Genomic DNA, 17,239 nt, shown 5'->3' with positions numbered 1-17,239 from the left:
AAGTTTTTTAGATTGAATACAGTGTACTGAAATTCATATTTTTTATCTTAGCTTGTGAAGTAATTGCATTTCAAGTGATTTAAGATAGGCAATCAAAATTTTTTAGTCAGTAATATTACAGCAGGTATTTTAAAGGTACAGCGGTTATTTTAAAGCTGTGATTCCCGAGTTGATGGTCCACAAGGGTCTCTGCAGTAGTCCTTAGGACAAATAGAAAAGTTACAGTTATGCAGGTATCTTTAAGTAGATGGCAAAAATGTGAACTCTAGTAATTTTTAATTTTTCCTTTTAACTATTTAACTACATTATCTGTGCATCTGGTTGGGAATAAGGAGCTGTGGCAGGGTTATTGCTTATATGAGGCTTGATAAGGATCAAAATGGTCTGTACAAGGATTAATTTTGGGCTGACTGATCTGCTAATTTTGACAGGTTTAGAACCAGTGTTTTAGAGCAATGAGGATAACCTATTTTAATTTGCATATAAAACTTTCAATTATAAAGAGCTCCATTTATCCATAGAAGTGGTTGGGAAAGCAAAAACTGATATGTAGTAAAAAAAGGCAGCTTAATTCGTTCTAGATAATTTTCATTGTAATTTGGAAATTTTTTTCTCTGTGTTCTTCTTGTTAATTACATTAAATGCCCTTTCCGTGTGGCAAATATTGTGGAAAATCTGGGAAGTCAAGAAATTTTATTTTATCTGGTTAGTCAGGGAATATGAAGGGAAATTTAAAAATGTAGAGGAAAAATCTGCTGTACTTGTCAAAATATGAATTTTCTGTGTCATCTACAGTAGTGGTTTGAGGATGAGATCGGCTTTATGCTGTTCTCCTCTCTTTACCCTCTTCATTGGCCTCCTCCCCTCCTCATCCAACCCCTCAATGAAATGTAAAATTTACTCTGGCAAAAAGTGGAGTCCATAGCCCTATTTTCTTCTTTGTAACTTCTGGTAGAAAGGCGACCACTTCTCAGTTTTTCAACAGAATGCTGAACTGGACTCTGAAGTCTTTTCATGCTTAACTGGACTAAATAAAATTTAATCCATCATGAAGTACAATAGCGTAGTATACTGTTTACAGCCGCATCAAAACGGGGACAACACTACAGACAAGATAACAGAATCGAAATGTCTGGCATTCTTGACTCAAGTAAGATTTAAAAACACGAAGAATAGAATGCCAGGTGATGTCAACATCTACTTATGAGGTCGATGCAGCTTCTTGGCTTGCATTGAATAAATTTAAACTTTCAATTCAATTTGTGATAAATAACCTATTCTTTATCCTTGTATATACATAAATATAATATTATTTAAAATAATGGAGTAATTTTGGGTATTTTAAAATTCTCATCTATCACAGTAATCATGTAAGATTAACCTGAAATTTTGTAAACTTTCCCTGGATAACTGAGTATTATGTATGAATTTTTCTGCTTTTATTGGCTGAACCCTCTGGTTCTGTGAGCACAGCGTTCGATTCCGCTTTGTTTGGAGTGTTGGCACAGAGAAATCGATGTCTTGGATCATTGGCAATTGGCTAAAATCCATGAAATGGGAACCAGAGTCTTGTTTAGAAGCGCTTACTATTCCTGTGGCTGCCAAATACGTACATATGTGACCCTTCCTGCGGTTAGCCTCCAAAATCCCAACGGTAGCCCAAACAATATGGCCGAGTATTAAAAATGCTTGCAATGACACTGTGGTATGGTAGGCGGTGAGTTCTCGTCAATATGCTGTGCACTGAACTCAATATTTATATGATAGGGTGGTCACAAGTTATGTGGGAATGTTTTTGTAATATCTCATGGATAGGGACATGCAAAAGGTGAGGTTATTTTATAGCCAAAAGTGGTGTTATTTTTTACAAAAGCAATGTTATTTTGCCCTGAAATCGGTGTTATTTTAACGGCAATATAATTGATGTTGATTGAGAGCCATCCTTCCAGTGGCCCACCCATTGCCCTAAATTTAGGATATTATTGACCAGGAATAATTTAAGCAATAATATACATGAAGTATTGACTGAGTTCACCTATTTTACATATTTTATCCTTCATGTATCCATATATCTAGCTTATATAGAGAGAAATTACTTTTAAATGTATGTAATTTCAAATGAAGTATTGCTATTGTGATCAAGTTCTCATCTTTTACATTTGTTCTCTTATTTGTTAACACTGCTATAGCAGGAAAGAAATCTTTCTCAGTCCACGTTTGCAGAGGGGATCCAAACTGCTTAAAGGCGCTTGGATGCAAACGGTGTCTCAGACATTTGAGCTCATGGATTGCTTTAATTATATCCACCGAACCCCGGGAATTTTGCTTTTGTAGTAATTTCTGTAATTCTCCCAACCCCAACATCAACTTCTCTGTCTCCATTGATTCCAGGCCATGAAGTTTTTGTCTTTAAGTCAGGGTTCATGTCTGTAGTCGGAACTTCTTGTGGATCAAAAACAGAGATCTTTTCAAATATGTACCTATTTTTCTTCTTAGGTCTTCTACCATAAGATAACTAAGTTCGGTTGATGCCTTTTCAGCCATCTGCATAGGTACTGACTTTACAGCAGCTGCTTTAGAGGTTGTCATGTTTTGCAGGTATAATTAGTGGTTTTATAAAAAAAAGTACTCTTATGAATATTCTCGAGGCTCATTTTTAACTTCCTTAACCCTTTCAAAATAGTGGAGTTCTCTCCACTGAGTTTCTCCAGTGGAGTTCTCTCCAAGAAGCAGTGGTGGATACAGAAAAAACTCAAGGGGGGGGCGCAAAGGATATCTTGAGCTACCTTTACTTTTATCGTAACATAAAATTAATCAAGTCACGTTGTGAAGTCGAAGAAAGTTATATTTAAACTCATTATACACGTATATAAGACAATATCTTACAATATAAAAAAGTTGCAATTGTGGTTCTACAATGTTCGGCAATGGGGGCGGCCCTGCAAGGGAGGGGTGCGCGACCCCTGCACCCCCATCTGTATCCGCCTCTGAAAAGAAGGTTGCCTAATCTATGAAGAATGGTATCCAACTGCCAGAATTAAGTTTCAATCCCTAATATTCTGTGATACTGGTTTACTTTTACCCATGAATATGTTCACATTTTCAGAAAAATTTATCTTAATTCCACATATTTTGTCAAACATTAGGACTTATTAGAGGTGAATTTCTGAAGGTAATATCATTTAATTTCATCAAAATAATATCCAAGACTAATTGGAAACTTTTATCAAGACTTTTACATTGCTTCCTGAGTAAGGTAAAACTAGGCTTGAGTCGAGAAGTGTTGATCATCAATGGCAAAGAATAGAATGCCGGGCGATGTCTGCAATTTCTATTAGAAGGTGTCTATGAATTAAGAATGAAAAATAATGCATGAATGTAATAGTATTGAAAAGTATTTCTGTAATTTTGGGTGTTTGAAAATTCTTATCCACCGCAGTAATTACTTAAGATTAAACTGGAATTTTGTAAAATTTCCCTGGAAAACCTGGAATTATGCATGAATTTTTCTGCTTTGATTGGCTGCACACCATTATTAAATAAACAAACCAAAGGATTGAGTTCACCATGGAAAGTATTTTACGTAGTCGGGATATATTTTCGTATTCTCAAATATTTTTTTATGGGGAACTTGGTCCTTAGGTGTATTTATCTTTGCACCTGTTTGTGTGACTGTGTACAGAGTCACTTGTTTCATGATGTGCTTTTAAGACTAATAATCAGAAACTTTCATGTAAATGCATTTTGCATTATAATGAAGGTGGCAATATTTGAAATGATGTGGTTTAATGTTTTCAATGGAAAGGCATATCTTTTATGTGAAAAATTTTCATTTCAGGGGATCCAATTGTTGTTGAGAATGGGAGTTTCAGTTGGGGTGGAACAGAAGGTGTGCTGTTGAAAGATATCAACTTCAATGTCGCTCAAGGAGAGCTTATTGCTGTTATAGGTAGTGTTGGTTCTGGGAAGTCATCTTTGCTTTCTGCACTTCTTGGGGAGATGGAGAAAATTTCTGGAAGAGTAAATACAAAGGCATGTGCAAAATGGTGTTGATATTTTTTCATCTTGGTTTGTTTACTCTTTCACTTTTCTCAAATCTGAAATCCCTGAATAGTGCTTCATAAATGAGAAATACTGTAAGGTCCCTTGCTTATACACTGATTTAACCGGTCAAACGATCACTTGCTTTGTTGTTGTGTCAGCACTGGTGATCCAGTGTCAATGGCCGGCTGCTAACTGACTTTTTACTGGTGCCAGTGCACCGTTGGTCAGTGTGCAAGCTCCCGTGCCCTCCCATTAGGATGGCCAATATTTTACCGGCGGTCCAAAATCGGTGTGTGTGCAAGGGACCTGAGAAGAAGTGTGGTCATTGTTAACCAGTTGAGAGTTTATGCATTTCCAAAAAGACCTCACGGCTAAATGGATATAGTTAATAAAAGTGCTTGGGGTATTGTTTTTTGACTTCGTTAATTATTTAATTCTTTTATTTTTTAGGGCACTGTTGCTTATGTACCTCAGCAAGCATGGATCCAAAATGCACTCTTAATTGACAATATTTTATTTGGAAAAGAATATGAAAAGAGAAGATATAATAGGGTCATCAAAACTTGTGCATTGGAGGCTGATTTCAATATGCTGCCGGCAGGTGATAATACAGAAATAGGTGAAAAGGTTGGTGGTCAAATATTTTCTATAACTTGCACCTCAAGGTGTTAAATTATGCTATTTAGTAAGGCTTAAGAAAATGAAAATGTGAATTTTGAATCTGGAAATTTGAGGCCAGAATGTTTACTACTGAAAAACTTCTATTTGAGGTTCATAAGTCATTATTACAATTATTTTGAGATTTTGCATGAAATTGCCCATCATTATCTTGTTTTGCCCACGTAATGCTATCTTTGCTTTGATAATCACTTCACTTCTTGCAAATAATGCTTAAAAAAGATTTTGCATTGGATATGACTCCAGAATATCCATATCTGATAAGCATGAAAATGGTATCCACTTATTACTCATCGTGCCTCACTGTTGATTAGGTCCTCAAAATTTCAAGGTCATTAAATCATTATCACATGTTTCTTCAATGTCATATTTCCCTTATCATTTTTATTCATTTTGCTAGGGAATCAATTTAAGTGGAGGTCAGAAGCAACGTATAAGCTTGGCAAGAGCTGTTTACTGTGATGCTGATATATACTTGTTGGATGATCCCCTCAGTGCTGTGGACAGCCATGTAGGGAAACACATATTTGATGGTGTGATAGGGCATAAGGGAGTTCTAAGAAGTAAGGTGATGTATCTCCTTTTTTGCTCATACGTATAATAGTAAGTATGGCAAAAAATAAGTATGATATTACGGTAGCGAATGACTACTTCAAAAAAGATTTCATTTGAATTACCATGAAAACTCATTTAAGAGGTGCATCCCCCATTTGAGCATCAAAGTTTGAGAAAATATTGAGTTTTTGTCCTGATCCTAATTCAAGTTGTTGGGTGTTGTAGTATGTGCTTTTGGCTATTACAGTAGACTCTCGTTAATACGAACAACGTTGTTACGAAGTTCTCGTTATTACGAAGCAAATCGTTGGTCCCGTCGAAAAGGCCTATCCAAGCTATAGTAAAAGAAACGTTATAACGAAATTTTCGTTTTTACGAAATTACGAACCTAACTCCCGGTCCCGGCGGTTACAATATGAACTTTATTACGAAGTTCCACGCACAAGTCACGGCATTTAGGTGGATATTAACTACACTTAAGTTTTAATAATCGCGCCACGTTTAAGTTCTTCTCGTGTACTGTGCCAAAGAGCGTCAATTATGGTTCTTTATTCAGTTTATACGCTACATTATATAACAAGCTTCATTCCTGTGAAGTCATAGTGACCCACCCACATAATGCACATTCGATTTACGAATTTTCAGAGATACGACCATTCAAAATTTTCAAATTTCGAATTTGGCCGATACTACGCGGTGTGGCGCTGGGAAACTCTCACTGTGATCACAATCTGAATAAGGTATCATTTAAGGTGAATTTAGGAACTGTTCAGCGTTTCGCCCGTTCTTCGTCACCGTGGGGAGCTGTTTTTTCGGCTCCGAATGCATCGCAGGCCCCGCTAGATCTGTTCGCCACAATCGTGAGTTAGCGCATACGTGTAATGCAGTGTTGCATTCCGCAGGATAACAGTACTCATCGATAACTTGCGTACAATCCGGCTGGCGAGGGTTTTCTGATTACGGCACAATAAGAGGGGCGGATAATCCTGCGCCAGCACGGTTTAAAGCCAATCGCTGTCCCCCAAGCGCACCTCACACCCTCGCCTAGTCATACAACGTTGTCAAATGCATAAACGAGCACCGAAATAAGCCTGATCTACCAAAATAAGCCCATTCTTCGAATCACAAGAACAAGTGATTATTCCTCTAGGTACTTCACGCTCGTCGTCCCTTCCGGTTCTTTTCTTCACGGAACAATTTGTAAGCGTTTCCCTTTCTTACCTGGCAGCCTTGCCCCCTACCCAGACCTAGACCATTTTGTCTGTTCTTGGACAAATCTTGGTGGCCGGACTGTAATTTTATCAACCTAGGAACAAGGTCTTGGGACGCATCTAGTATGAATATCGGAGTTCATGTATTCGGGAAGATATCAACCCTCGATTACGTCATGGCGTAGTCTTCTGTTGAAAAACTGAAACGAATTTTCCTGTTAATGTATATTCCCGCGTAATTTAATCGCGTTTATAATACACTATTTTTTTCGACGATTCCTAAAAGAAACGTTCTTACGAACTTCGTTATTACGAACCTCCGGTTTTTCGGTCCCGTGAACTTCGTAATAACGAGAGTCTACTGTATCTAGGAATTCCACACGTATCTCATAGTTTGTGTGGGCATGTTCCTTTGCATGGAACTTCGAAGAAAGTATCTTGTAATCATACAGCAGGCTTTCCACGGATTTGGTTGATTGTTTTTGGCTCTATGGTGGCTGTGTCTCTGTTAATTCAACGTTTAACTATGGCAATAAAAAGACCTGCAGCGATCATCAGTTGATAGTGGTGACATGTAGATATAATATAATTGTGGGGTTGGAAGCAAAGGGGTACAAGTGATTTTGTTTTTTAAACAGAGTTGGGTAGAGAAATAGGGTGGTTACCAATTATTTTTTATTGCCTAAATCGAAAGATTATTTCTCCTGGAGTACGTATTTCACACTCTTAGATTTTCGAAAGACGATATCTATTTTTCGCTAATAAACGAAAAGTGAAAATTTTCAAGCACGCGAAAATGAGGCGGCTAAGTAGGAATGATGGGAAAAGTCCGTGTGACGTATTTCTGGCCGCAGCCGCCCTGTGATGTGACCTTGAGGCAAGGCTTGAGCGCTGATACGATGCAGGCTGCTAGCAGGTAGCAGAGTACAGGCATCCCCCGAGTTACGTATGTCTCGACTTACGTAAATCCGTACTTACGTAAGCGATAGCCGTATTTCAAATGTTTACGTTAATTTTCGAATGCGAGCGCGAAGAAGTAGATATTCGCTCGTACAACCTATGGTAGAAAAAATATTGAATAGTTATAGAGTTTTTTACGTGCTAAAAATAACAAAGTGACCCATTTTTGTCATTCCTCGAAGGAAATTTCATTAATTTCTGTAGAAAAATCGCTTATAAATCCCAAGTCAGCAATCAACGTGAAAATTTGCAGTTCTAGCGATGGATGTGGTGGCGTATGTGGTTGCGCTCATTCCAGTACGATACAACTTGTTATACAGCAATCTCTGAAGCGCCAACGCAAAGGTTCGACTTACGTAAATTTCGACTTACGCATAGTCTGCCGGAACGCATCTCTTACGTAACTCGGGGGATGCCTGTACCCTGCTAGCAGGTAGCGCTTGGATTAAATATGGATTATTACTACCTTATCAAAAGAAGGAAGCTTTCCGGCCTTATACAGTTTTAATAAGTGATTATTAAGAGATGTTTCCCTGAGCTCTGTGACTCATGCACGTCACGTGGAGTGGCATCGCATGGGTGCCAATCTGGCCTTTTTCAAATGAGGTTAAAATTGACCATTACCATTCGTCTAAACTGGGATTTCTAAAACCAAATAATTAGTATATTATGAAAACCCTAATGGTGGGTAACGAATAGCAATCAATGCATTTCGTTTTCTTTGATGAAGGAAACTACCCTATTAGGTATAGAAAAAAAAACTAGATCAACTAGGTATTTAGCTGTGCAATTGATTTTTCATTCGATGTCAGCTCACAACAGAGATTCACTCGTATCCCTCGGCTGCCAAGTTTTTGTATCTCTCTTTTATCAATTTCTGTACATAGCTCTGTTTAGAAAAAAAACTTCTAACTGTACATGATCAAAAAACATTTATAATGGTGATGTTCATATACAGAAACAAAATTAATTATCGAAATACCTTCTAAATATATAAAAAATTAACATGTGACGGAATTACTGCCACGTCAACCTCCTAAGTGTAATGATATCAAGCATCTTCAAAACTCTGAGGAACGATGTATAATTTGAAAACTTTTATTAAAGCTCTGAATAATGTTTCAAATACTGATTTCATAAAATTCAATCATTTAGCTATTGATTTATCAAGATAAAATATTTCCAGCCTAAATTTTAATTTGTGAGAAAAAGTTGACATTTTCATGGAAATGCCCAAATATGTGTCCATCTCCTTATTACGTTTTAGGCTATTGCACAGTATACTTGCTCTATATCTTGTCAGGTTTTAGATTGAAATAAATTTTGAGTTGTCACATATTTTGAAAACATTGTTTAGCTGTGGAGAATTCATTGAGTCAGATGTTACTGAATAGTCCAAATATGTGAAGTATTATGATGCATAGAAGGAATTTGATTATACACACTGTATTTAAGATGAAGGACATTTTTTAATATTCAAACTAATTTTAATACTACGGTGATAAGTTGAAAATTCTATCATAAACAATGAAATAGTTTATATAGCATCCTATCCATATAACAAAATGGGTGTAATCATTGTAATTTTTAATTATTGGTATAGGTAATCATCAAGTTTGAGTGAAATTCAGCTAAGTGTAAAGGATTTACATAGATTTCAAGTTTAGATTAGGATTCCATTGGTCTTTTCTAGAATTGCCATGTGCCATGTAACCTTTTATTGTAACTTAACTTTCTTTTTCAGTAGACGCGAGTTTTGGTGACTCATGGTATCACATTTTTACCTCAAGTAGATAAAATTATTGTGCTTAAGGATGGAAAAATTAATGAAATGGGTACTTATAAGGAATTGATTAAACAAAAAGGAGCCTTTGCTGAATTTCTCATTCATCATCTCCAAGAAGACTCAACTGGAGATCCTTTGGTTGAGGAAGGTTAGTCTTTGTTCGAGGAAGGTTAGTCTTTGGTCATGCCTCATTCGAGTAATAGGAATTCCATATCTGGTAGTGTTCAGCATTTAGGTGTTCATGTTTTAACAAAGTTTTAAACTGAGTATTAGAGAGATACCGGTCAAAATTATGGGTTTGAACCTTCTAGCATGAAGCTGCCATTTCATTATTCACTTTTAGTGTTTATTGGCATAGAGGCAGTGATGGATCAAGGATAGTGACAAGGGGGGGGGGGGGGTGTAACCTCCCAGCAGTAGTGGGGGCCCAAAAAAAAATTACAATTCTATCTAGTGTAAATTGGATACCCAAGGGCAGTGCTATAGCCCTTCCTAGCCCCACTCTGGATCTGCCACTGGATTGTAACATACAATTACATAGACTGTAAAATAGGCCTTAAGTTTAGAGCTATGTAATTTGCATTTCAATTCGTTGAAGTCTGTAAATATATGGAAAATATAACTAAATACTTCAATTTAAAATATAATAAAACTTTGATTTTATCTAGTGTGTGTTTCAACCCAATGGGGAAGGAGGAGCTATAGCCCCCTCCATTGATACCCCACTGCGTAGGGGGTTAGATGATCAAGCCCCATCACATCTTGAAAGATTACAAGTTTATTCACCCCATCCCCTCCGTCACTTAGCTAAAAATGTGTAGACCTACAATATTTTCGCATCTCAACTGAGTGAATTTATTTTAGATCTTGAAGAAATAAAACAAGACTTGAAGGAAACAATTGGTGAAACTGTCTTTAAAGAAATTTCATCTCATGTGCTGAGGACATCTGAGAGTCAAAGTGAATCTACCATTGCTTCAGACATCAAATCCTCATCATCATCTCTGGCTGAGTGAGTTTTGTATGATATTTTGTTTCAAATAGCATTAAATACCATTGATTGAAAGGATTATACATCGTAGCGGGAAAATACTGATACCTCCACTCCACAAATGCTCAACAATCACCCACTGGATCAAATCCGCTCATCTAGGAGCTCAATTCTCAGAGCTTTGGAGGTGAGTGTTTGTGCTCTGGCTACTGCCAGCTGAGCGCATGCGTATTGCTGGGCTCTTAGATGAGCGCATTTGATCCAGTGGGCGATTGTCGAACATTTGTGCTGTGGAGGTATCTATACTGTAGATGGACGTACATAAATATTCATTGTATCTTGCCTACTCTTGGTGCTATAGTATGAGTTTAGCTTCAACCCTCACCTATCCAACCAATCTTCAGGTTGAATCACTGAGTGAGTGCCAACCCTTATGTGGCATTCTATGAAGCAATACTTCACCTCCATTAAATAGACAATACTTACATCTAAACTAGGGATGGTCAAATCAGTTATATCGGATCCAAATATATGCAGATATGTATTGCCCTTCACCAGATACATCAGATCCAAAGTCAGGGGAGACATCAAATCTGGAGCAGAAATTTTAAATTAAAGCTTCAGTGAATGCAACGCCCCATAAGAGTGGAAAGAGTTCCGATTCTTTCTTCAAATACACCAATACACTGTGATGCTTGTCCTAATCATGGACAATTTTGTTTAAAAGCTCTCGTGGGGGTTATGTGTGAATCTTTCTGTGGGAAACAACCATATGGGATGGATCAGCACTGTAAGATGATAACCATGTCAAAGGTAATCATGTCGAAGATTTCACAAAACCACTGACCCCCTCCCTCTCACCCTCCATCAGCCCTCAGCCCATGCCTCTGATGTTTATCTCCCTCTCCGAGACTGAATAGACCATAAATAATTAGCATTGAAGGAAAATATCGAGTTACATGGAAACATTATTCGTCCGGCCACTGTCTCACTGACTGACCTTTGTCAGCCTACCTGCTTCAAATTCACCCTGTTTCTATGGGTAACTGGTACGTGAGTCACCTATTGGACCCAAAAGTGTCTAATGATAGCTTTCGGCAATTGGAAAACATGCACAAGATTCAAAAAAGAATGAGACCAAACACGACACATTCTGACCGCATTTATGTATTTTAAACTCTAATTGATTGATACAAAGCTTTCTAGTTACAACAAGGCTATACTGATACTCAACATTGTCCAAACAGCCTAATTTTCAGATTTTTTCAAACAGCCTAATTTTCTCGTCTTGTGTGCGTTGCGTGAGCACACGCACACAAGACGAGACAGACTGGAGATGGAGGCTGCGCATTCCTTCCCCTCAACTTCTTCTTTATGTGCTTCTGCTGCCCAACCCCTTGCTGAGCGGTCATCTCGTTCTGTTAAAGTTTGCCACAGTTGACGTTTATATCCCTCGTAATTGTGTTTCAGATTGCACAGTTGCAATTTAATTTAATGATAGACTATACTTATAAAAATGTCTTCCATAGTGTGGAAACTACCGTATTTGGATAGGGAGAACTCAATATATGTCATGTGCGTGCGCTGTGGCATTAAACAAATGCGAGTAAGTGCACAATCCACCTCACCATTACTGAAACATCTGCAACTGAAACACAAGTCAGTATGCAATGAGAAAGGGACAAAATTTGGGGGATACTTATGTGAGGAAAAGTTGAATATGTACAGTCGATAATTTCTCCAAAGATAGAAGCCTACCTTCATGTCCAAACAAAACATATAATATATCCAAGCCCAATGGGTTCAATATCACAGCCTCTTCATATTATACATACATATATCAACAATAATGTTTTTGAAAAATAATTTGAATAATTTGAAAAATTTGAAAGCTTATAAAAATGATTTGTAATGAGTAAAAATATTAAAATGTGGATGACATTCAAAATAGCATGTTGTTCTAAACATTATCAATTGTGTTGCATATTGCGTAGTTGCAATGTAATTCATTGTTATATTGATAAAAATTTGTTTCATTGTGTGGAAACGTTGAATTGAGGATAGCTTAAAACGTGTGCCATCTGTGTGCACTGTGGCGTGAAACTATCGCAAGGAAGTGTAAAATCTACCTCACTACAACTGAAGCATTAGCGTGTGAAACACAAGTCAGCATGCTACGAGGAAGTGACAAAATTGGGGGAAACGTGCGTGAGGAAAATTTTAATACTGTCAAATAACTTGAAAGCTAATAAAAATTAATTTTTAATCAGTTAAAATATTAAAATGTGTACGAAAATAAAAATAGCATTCCTTTGATCGCATTTACCCAGGAGAAACTTGAATAATTTCTTCATTTCATAGTTGGCAATTAAAAAAGCATTTGGATCTGAAAATACATATCCGAATATCCGACACCTGAAATCAAGGATCGGATCTGGATCTGGATCCGAAAAAAATCCTGGATCCATCCATCCCTAGTCTATACATACATATTTGTTCTAATGCATTGAAGTGGCATATTGTGGGTTTTTAAGTTGCTTAGGCCAAGTTTTGTTATCACCTTCAATATTTGGTATTTGCTGTGGCAAAACTAGGAATATGCTTTGGGGGGATGGGTAGCCTGGGTGGGCCATGCAACGGGGAAAACTTTTGGAAAATGGCATGCCTGGAAATCATTTTACAACATTTTGCCTCTTAAAATTTAACTTTAAGCAGATGCAGTTAGCATTATATGTCAAAATTTCAAAATAGTTCTAAATAATTTTTTTATTTCTCTGAGTCTTTGGGGGGTCTGTCCCCCTCATCGCTCCCACAGTTACGCCACTGGGTACTTGTATTTGAGATTATTTTATGATCTAAAAATCAATTCTATTTTATAATTAATTATTTAAAATCAAATTCAATAAAGAGGATGCAATATAGGTAAAATAATTTTCTTGAATTGAATAATTACAGGCAAAGTTCAGATGATGGATTAAGTCTTGCTGAACGTAGGGAAAAAAAGCTGGATGATATTGCAGGTGAAAGGCTGATTGAAGTAGAAAAGGCAGAAACTGGAAAGGTAAGTGAGGGATAATATTGACATTACAATTAAGGAGCCTACATATCACAGTTGTTTGTACAGTGGCCTGGTAAGCCAAAAGTCTTCCTTCACAGTCTGGGAGAGGGCTATTTTATTCAAATTCATGTAGACCATATGAAAAGTTTGGGGTCACCATATACGTTATTGTATGGTTGGAAGAAAATTACTTTGCTTTTCTACAAAACACACACTTTATTGCCGACTAGTTTCGGTTCACTGTACCATTTTCAATACTAGTGATACAGATAAGATTTTGCCGGGATATATACTCTGTGGTCGGGTGATTGGAGGGGAAGGGGGGAAGTAAGTGACGGGAAGGGTGAAGGTGGGAAGGGATAGGGGAAAACCAGAGGTAGTTACAGAGAGGAGCAGAACGAGTCGGCAATAAAGTGTGTGTTTTGTAGAAAAGCAAAGTAATTTTCTTCCAACCATATAATGGAATTCTACAATGTAAAGGCCTCAACAATTCAGTGCATATATGTTGTTGGCCTATTTGAGTTACATATTTAAAAATTGGCCACTTTCAATGAAATTTTTTGACCAAATTACAGCTATTAAAAATACACCAAAAATTCTGGCGAGAGAAAAACAGTTAATTGTCAACTGGGACAATAACAAGACTAGCATGTTGAAAACTTCTTTATTTTGGAGTAGTGTCTTATTATTTTCATTAAATGGAAAAATATTTTAAGTTAAGTGGGGAGCATAATATAAATTTCACTATTGCTTAAAAATTGCAAAATTATGTTGATTTTGACAATTTTGTTTACAGCCATGAAAAGTGCTATAGGAGCAAAAATGAACTTAATGTGCAGTTCTTACTCATGTTAATGGCAGCATTATTTTAAATACCTCCATTGTGGTTGATTTTTTTGTTAAATATGACTTTGAAGTATGAAAAAATGAAATTTTTGCATAAACTAAATAGGGAATATCCCAAAAAATTACCAAAATCTGCTAAAAGATGAAAGCTACAATCAACATTGAGGGAAAGAAAACAGAGTGGGCTAAATGTTAAACAGTGATCTTGATTAAAATAAAAAGGATTACAGATGAATTGCATATGAACGTTGTACTATGGGTCAAAAAAGTTTCCCAGGAATTTGAGTAGTGCCGCTATGCTCTCAAAACGGCACTTAAATTTCTCTATTATTGTAGGTTATTGTGGGCATGAACCAAGACATTATGGGGACAAAAGCATTTGTTGACCTTTCAATCAGAGAATAAAATTTCATCAGTGATATCTTTATATTTACCTTGCTCAATCCACTCGAAGAGAGTAAATTATAGCATACTGGAATTTTAATTATTTTCTTGCTTTTCTTAAATTATGGAAAAATAACTTCTATTAAAGTTCTAGCGTTGAATGTAGGAGTCATTGCACATTTTTTAGATTTTCGAGTGCCAGGCACAGCAAGAAATTTGGACTTGGGTTTAAAACTAATTTTTTTTTTTCAGGTGAAGTGGAGAGTGTATGTCCATTATATACGTTCAGTGGGAATAGCACTTTCAATTGCAACCTTAGTGTTCAGTTTAATTCATCAAGGTTTTGCTGTTGGCTCCAATTTTTGGCTCGCTTATTGGTCAAGTGACGCGTCAAATTTTATACCCGACAGGAGAAATATGTACCTGGGAATTTACGGCGCTTTAGGTTTAGGGCAAGGTGAGTTGTCCTCTTGATTGTTTAATATGTTGTTTAAGGTTGGAAACGAGTTTTTTTCTATGTTTTTGAGCTTTGGATGTTTTTTGAACAATGACTGTGCATGTTACTTTGTTACAATGATATTGAAATTAATGTGCCCGGCTGTTTAGACTTCTCTTCTGTTGACATACTGTCAATGCTTGTCAGTGTTTGAGTGGTAGGACACTTATGTAACCCATGGTGTTGGTTAACTGTTGGTCTTGAATTTTCTGTTTCTGTGAGTTTTTATTTCTACATGTAGATGTACTTTTTTCAGTGGAAACACACGTAAATATGTTTATGTGCTCATATATAATGTTGTGTTATTAATGTTGAAAAATTATCCATACATCATTTAAGTGGAACGGAGCAGATTTTTATTGAAGTCAATGAGAAATTGAGGTAGTCTAAATAATGTACCAAAAGCATTGATTGGTTCTTTGCTTACAAATAGTTGTGTACTGCTGTTAAAATTATTTTTTCCCATGCATTTATAATCTTTATTTTTTATTATATTGTCAGTACTTTACATTAAAAAAATGTGTTGTATCATCTGTGGTCTTCTGGTTCAGTGATATTTCTTGGAGAGGGGAGCTGGGGTACTGATATAAATCCTGACTATGCCCATTTATGTTGGTTCTAGGCTATATTTAATAACTTAACAGTAGCGGCTTGTGCAGAAGATCAGCAATCTACAAACACCCTCCTACTGCCCCAAACTGAAAGATGTGGGAATGTAATCACTATGTATTGTCAATATTGAAACATGAAAATCAAAAGAGGACTTATTTTTGTTTTTAGATTTTTTTCAGCCGCGAGATGCATTAAAACCTTGCGCTAAAATGGGGAGTGTAGCTCGTCATCAGATTTCCATAATTTTAGCACTACAGTTGACTCTCGTTAATACGAACAATGTTATTACTAAGTTCTCGTTATTACAAAGCGAATCATCGCTATCCAATCGAAAAGGCCTATCCAATCTATAGCAAAAGAAATGTTATTATGACATTTTCGTTATTACGAAATTACTAACCTTAGTCCCGGTCCCGGCGGTTACAAAATGAACTTTATTACGAATTTATATGAATAAGCATGGCATTTTGTGGATATACACTACGTTAAGTTTTAATAATCGCGCCACGTTTAAGTTCTCCTCGAGTAATGTGCCCAAGGGCGTCAATTATGGTATTTTCTTCACCATACACGCATCATCATATAATAAGCTTCATTCCTGTAGAATCATGGTTACCCTCTCATAACCACTCATAAATTGGATGTGCAGTTAGTCCTCTTCCTATGCACATTCGATTTACGAACCCTCAGAGATATGAGCATTCAACAATTTCAAATTTCGAATTTGTGGCCTTTCGATTTGGCCGATGCGACATGGTGTGGTGTAGAGGAACTTACACTTTGGGCATAATCTGAACAAAGAATCATTGAATCCGATGTGAAGTTAGGAACTGTTCAGAGTTTCGCCCGTTCTTCCTTACCCCAGAGTGCGATTTTTTCGGCTCCAGCTACGTCAAATGCCCAGCTAGATCAGTTCGTCACAATCGTGAGTTAGCGCACAGTTGTGTTGCAGTGCTGAATTCTACAGGATAACCAAACTCGTCGATTCCTTGCATACAGTCCTGCCGGCGAGAGTTGTCAGATGACAGCCCAAAAGAAGGAGCGGAGAACCCTTCACCAGCACGGTTTGCTGCCAATCGCTGCCCTCAAAATGCACCTAACACCCTCGCATAGTCATACAACGTTGTCACATACATATGAAGCACCGAAACAAGCCTGAACTACCAAAACAAGCCCTTTCTTGGAATCTCCAAAACAAGGGATTCTTCCTTAGGGTACTTCACACTAGTTGTCCCTTCCGGCTCCCTTCTTCATGGAACCCTTTCGTTTACAAGTAAAGTTTTGCTTTCTTACCTTGCTACCTTGCACCCTACCCCGAACTAGACCCTTCCTGTCATTGGACAACTCTCGGTGGCCAGACTGTAGGTTTATCAACTTACGTACTAGGTCACGACATGCATCTAGTTCGTATATCAAGGACTTACTGTGTTTTCGTCATGCCGCATTCTCTATTGAGAAAGTGAAACGAATTTTCTTACTTTCATATACATATTTGGGCATAATTTAATCTTGTATACTATGCACTTTTTTTCGACAATAGGAGGAAACACTCAAAATTAAAAATTGGTTTTCATTATTTAAAACCAAAAAGGTATGAATGTAAAACACACACGCCAAA

General features: G+C 37.0%; 1 protein-coding gene across 2 annotated transcripts in view; it reads left to right on the top strand.

Moving 5' to 3' along the window:
- LOC124157666 (multidrug resistance-associated protein 1-like) overlaps positions 1–17,239 on the top strand; it is a 62,239-nt gene that overhangs the window by 11,910 nt on the left and 33,090 nt on the right. For both annotated transcript variants that reach the window (XM_046532597.1, XM_046532596.1), the window contains 7 exons: positions 3,839–4,032; positions 4,495–4,671; positions 5,123–5,290; positions 9,196–9,382; positions 10,099–10,246; positions 13,181–13,286; positions 14,766–14,970. In XM_046532597.1, the coding sequence (XP_046388553.1) occupies positions 3,839–4,032; positions 4,495–4,671; positions 5,123–5,290; positions 9,196–9,382; positions 10,099–10,246; positions 13,181–13,286; positions 14,766–14,970 (1,185 nt within the window). The remainder of the gene's footprint in view (positions 1–3,838; positions 4,033–4,494; positions 4,672–5,122; positions 5,291–9,195; positions 9,383–10,098; positions 10,247–13,180; positions 13,287–14,765; positions 14,971–17,239) is intronic.

The sequence above is a fragment of the Ischnura elegans genome, chromosome 4 (genome assembly GCF_921293095.1).
Source record: "Ischnura elegans chromosome 4, ioIscEleg1.1, whole genome shotgun sequence".
Classification (NCBI taxonomy): Eukaryota; Metazoa; Arthropoda; class Insecta; order Odonata; family Coenagrionidae; genus Ischnura; species Ischnura elegans.
Note: the sequence above shows the minus strand (reverse complement) of the source record. Positions and strands in the feature narration are given on the sequence as shown.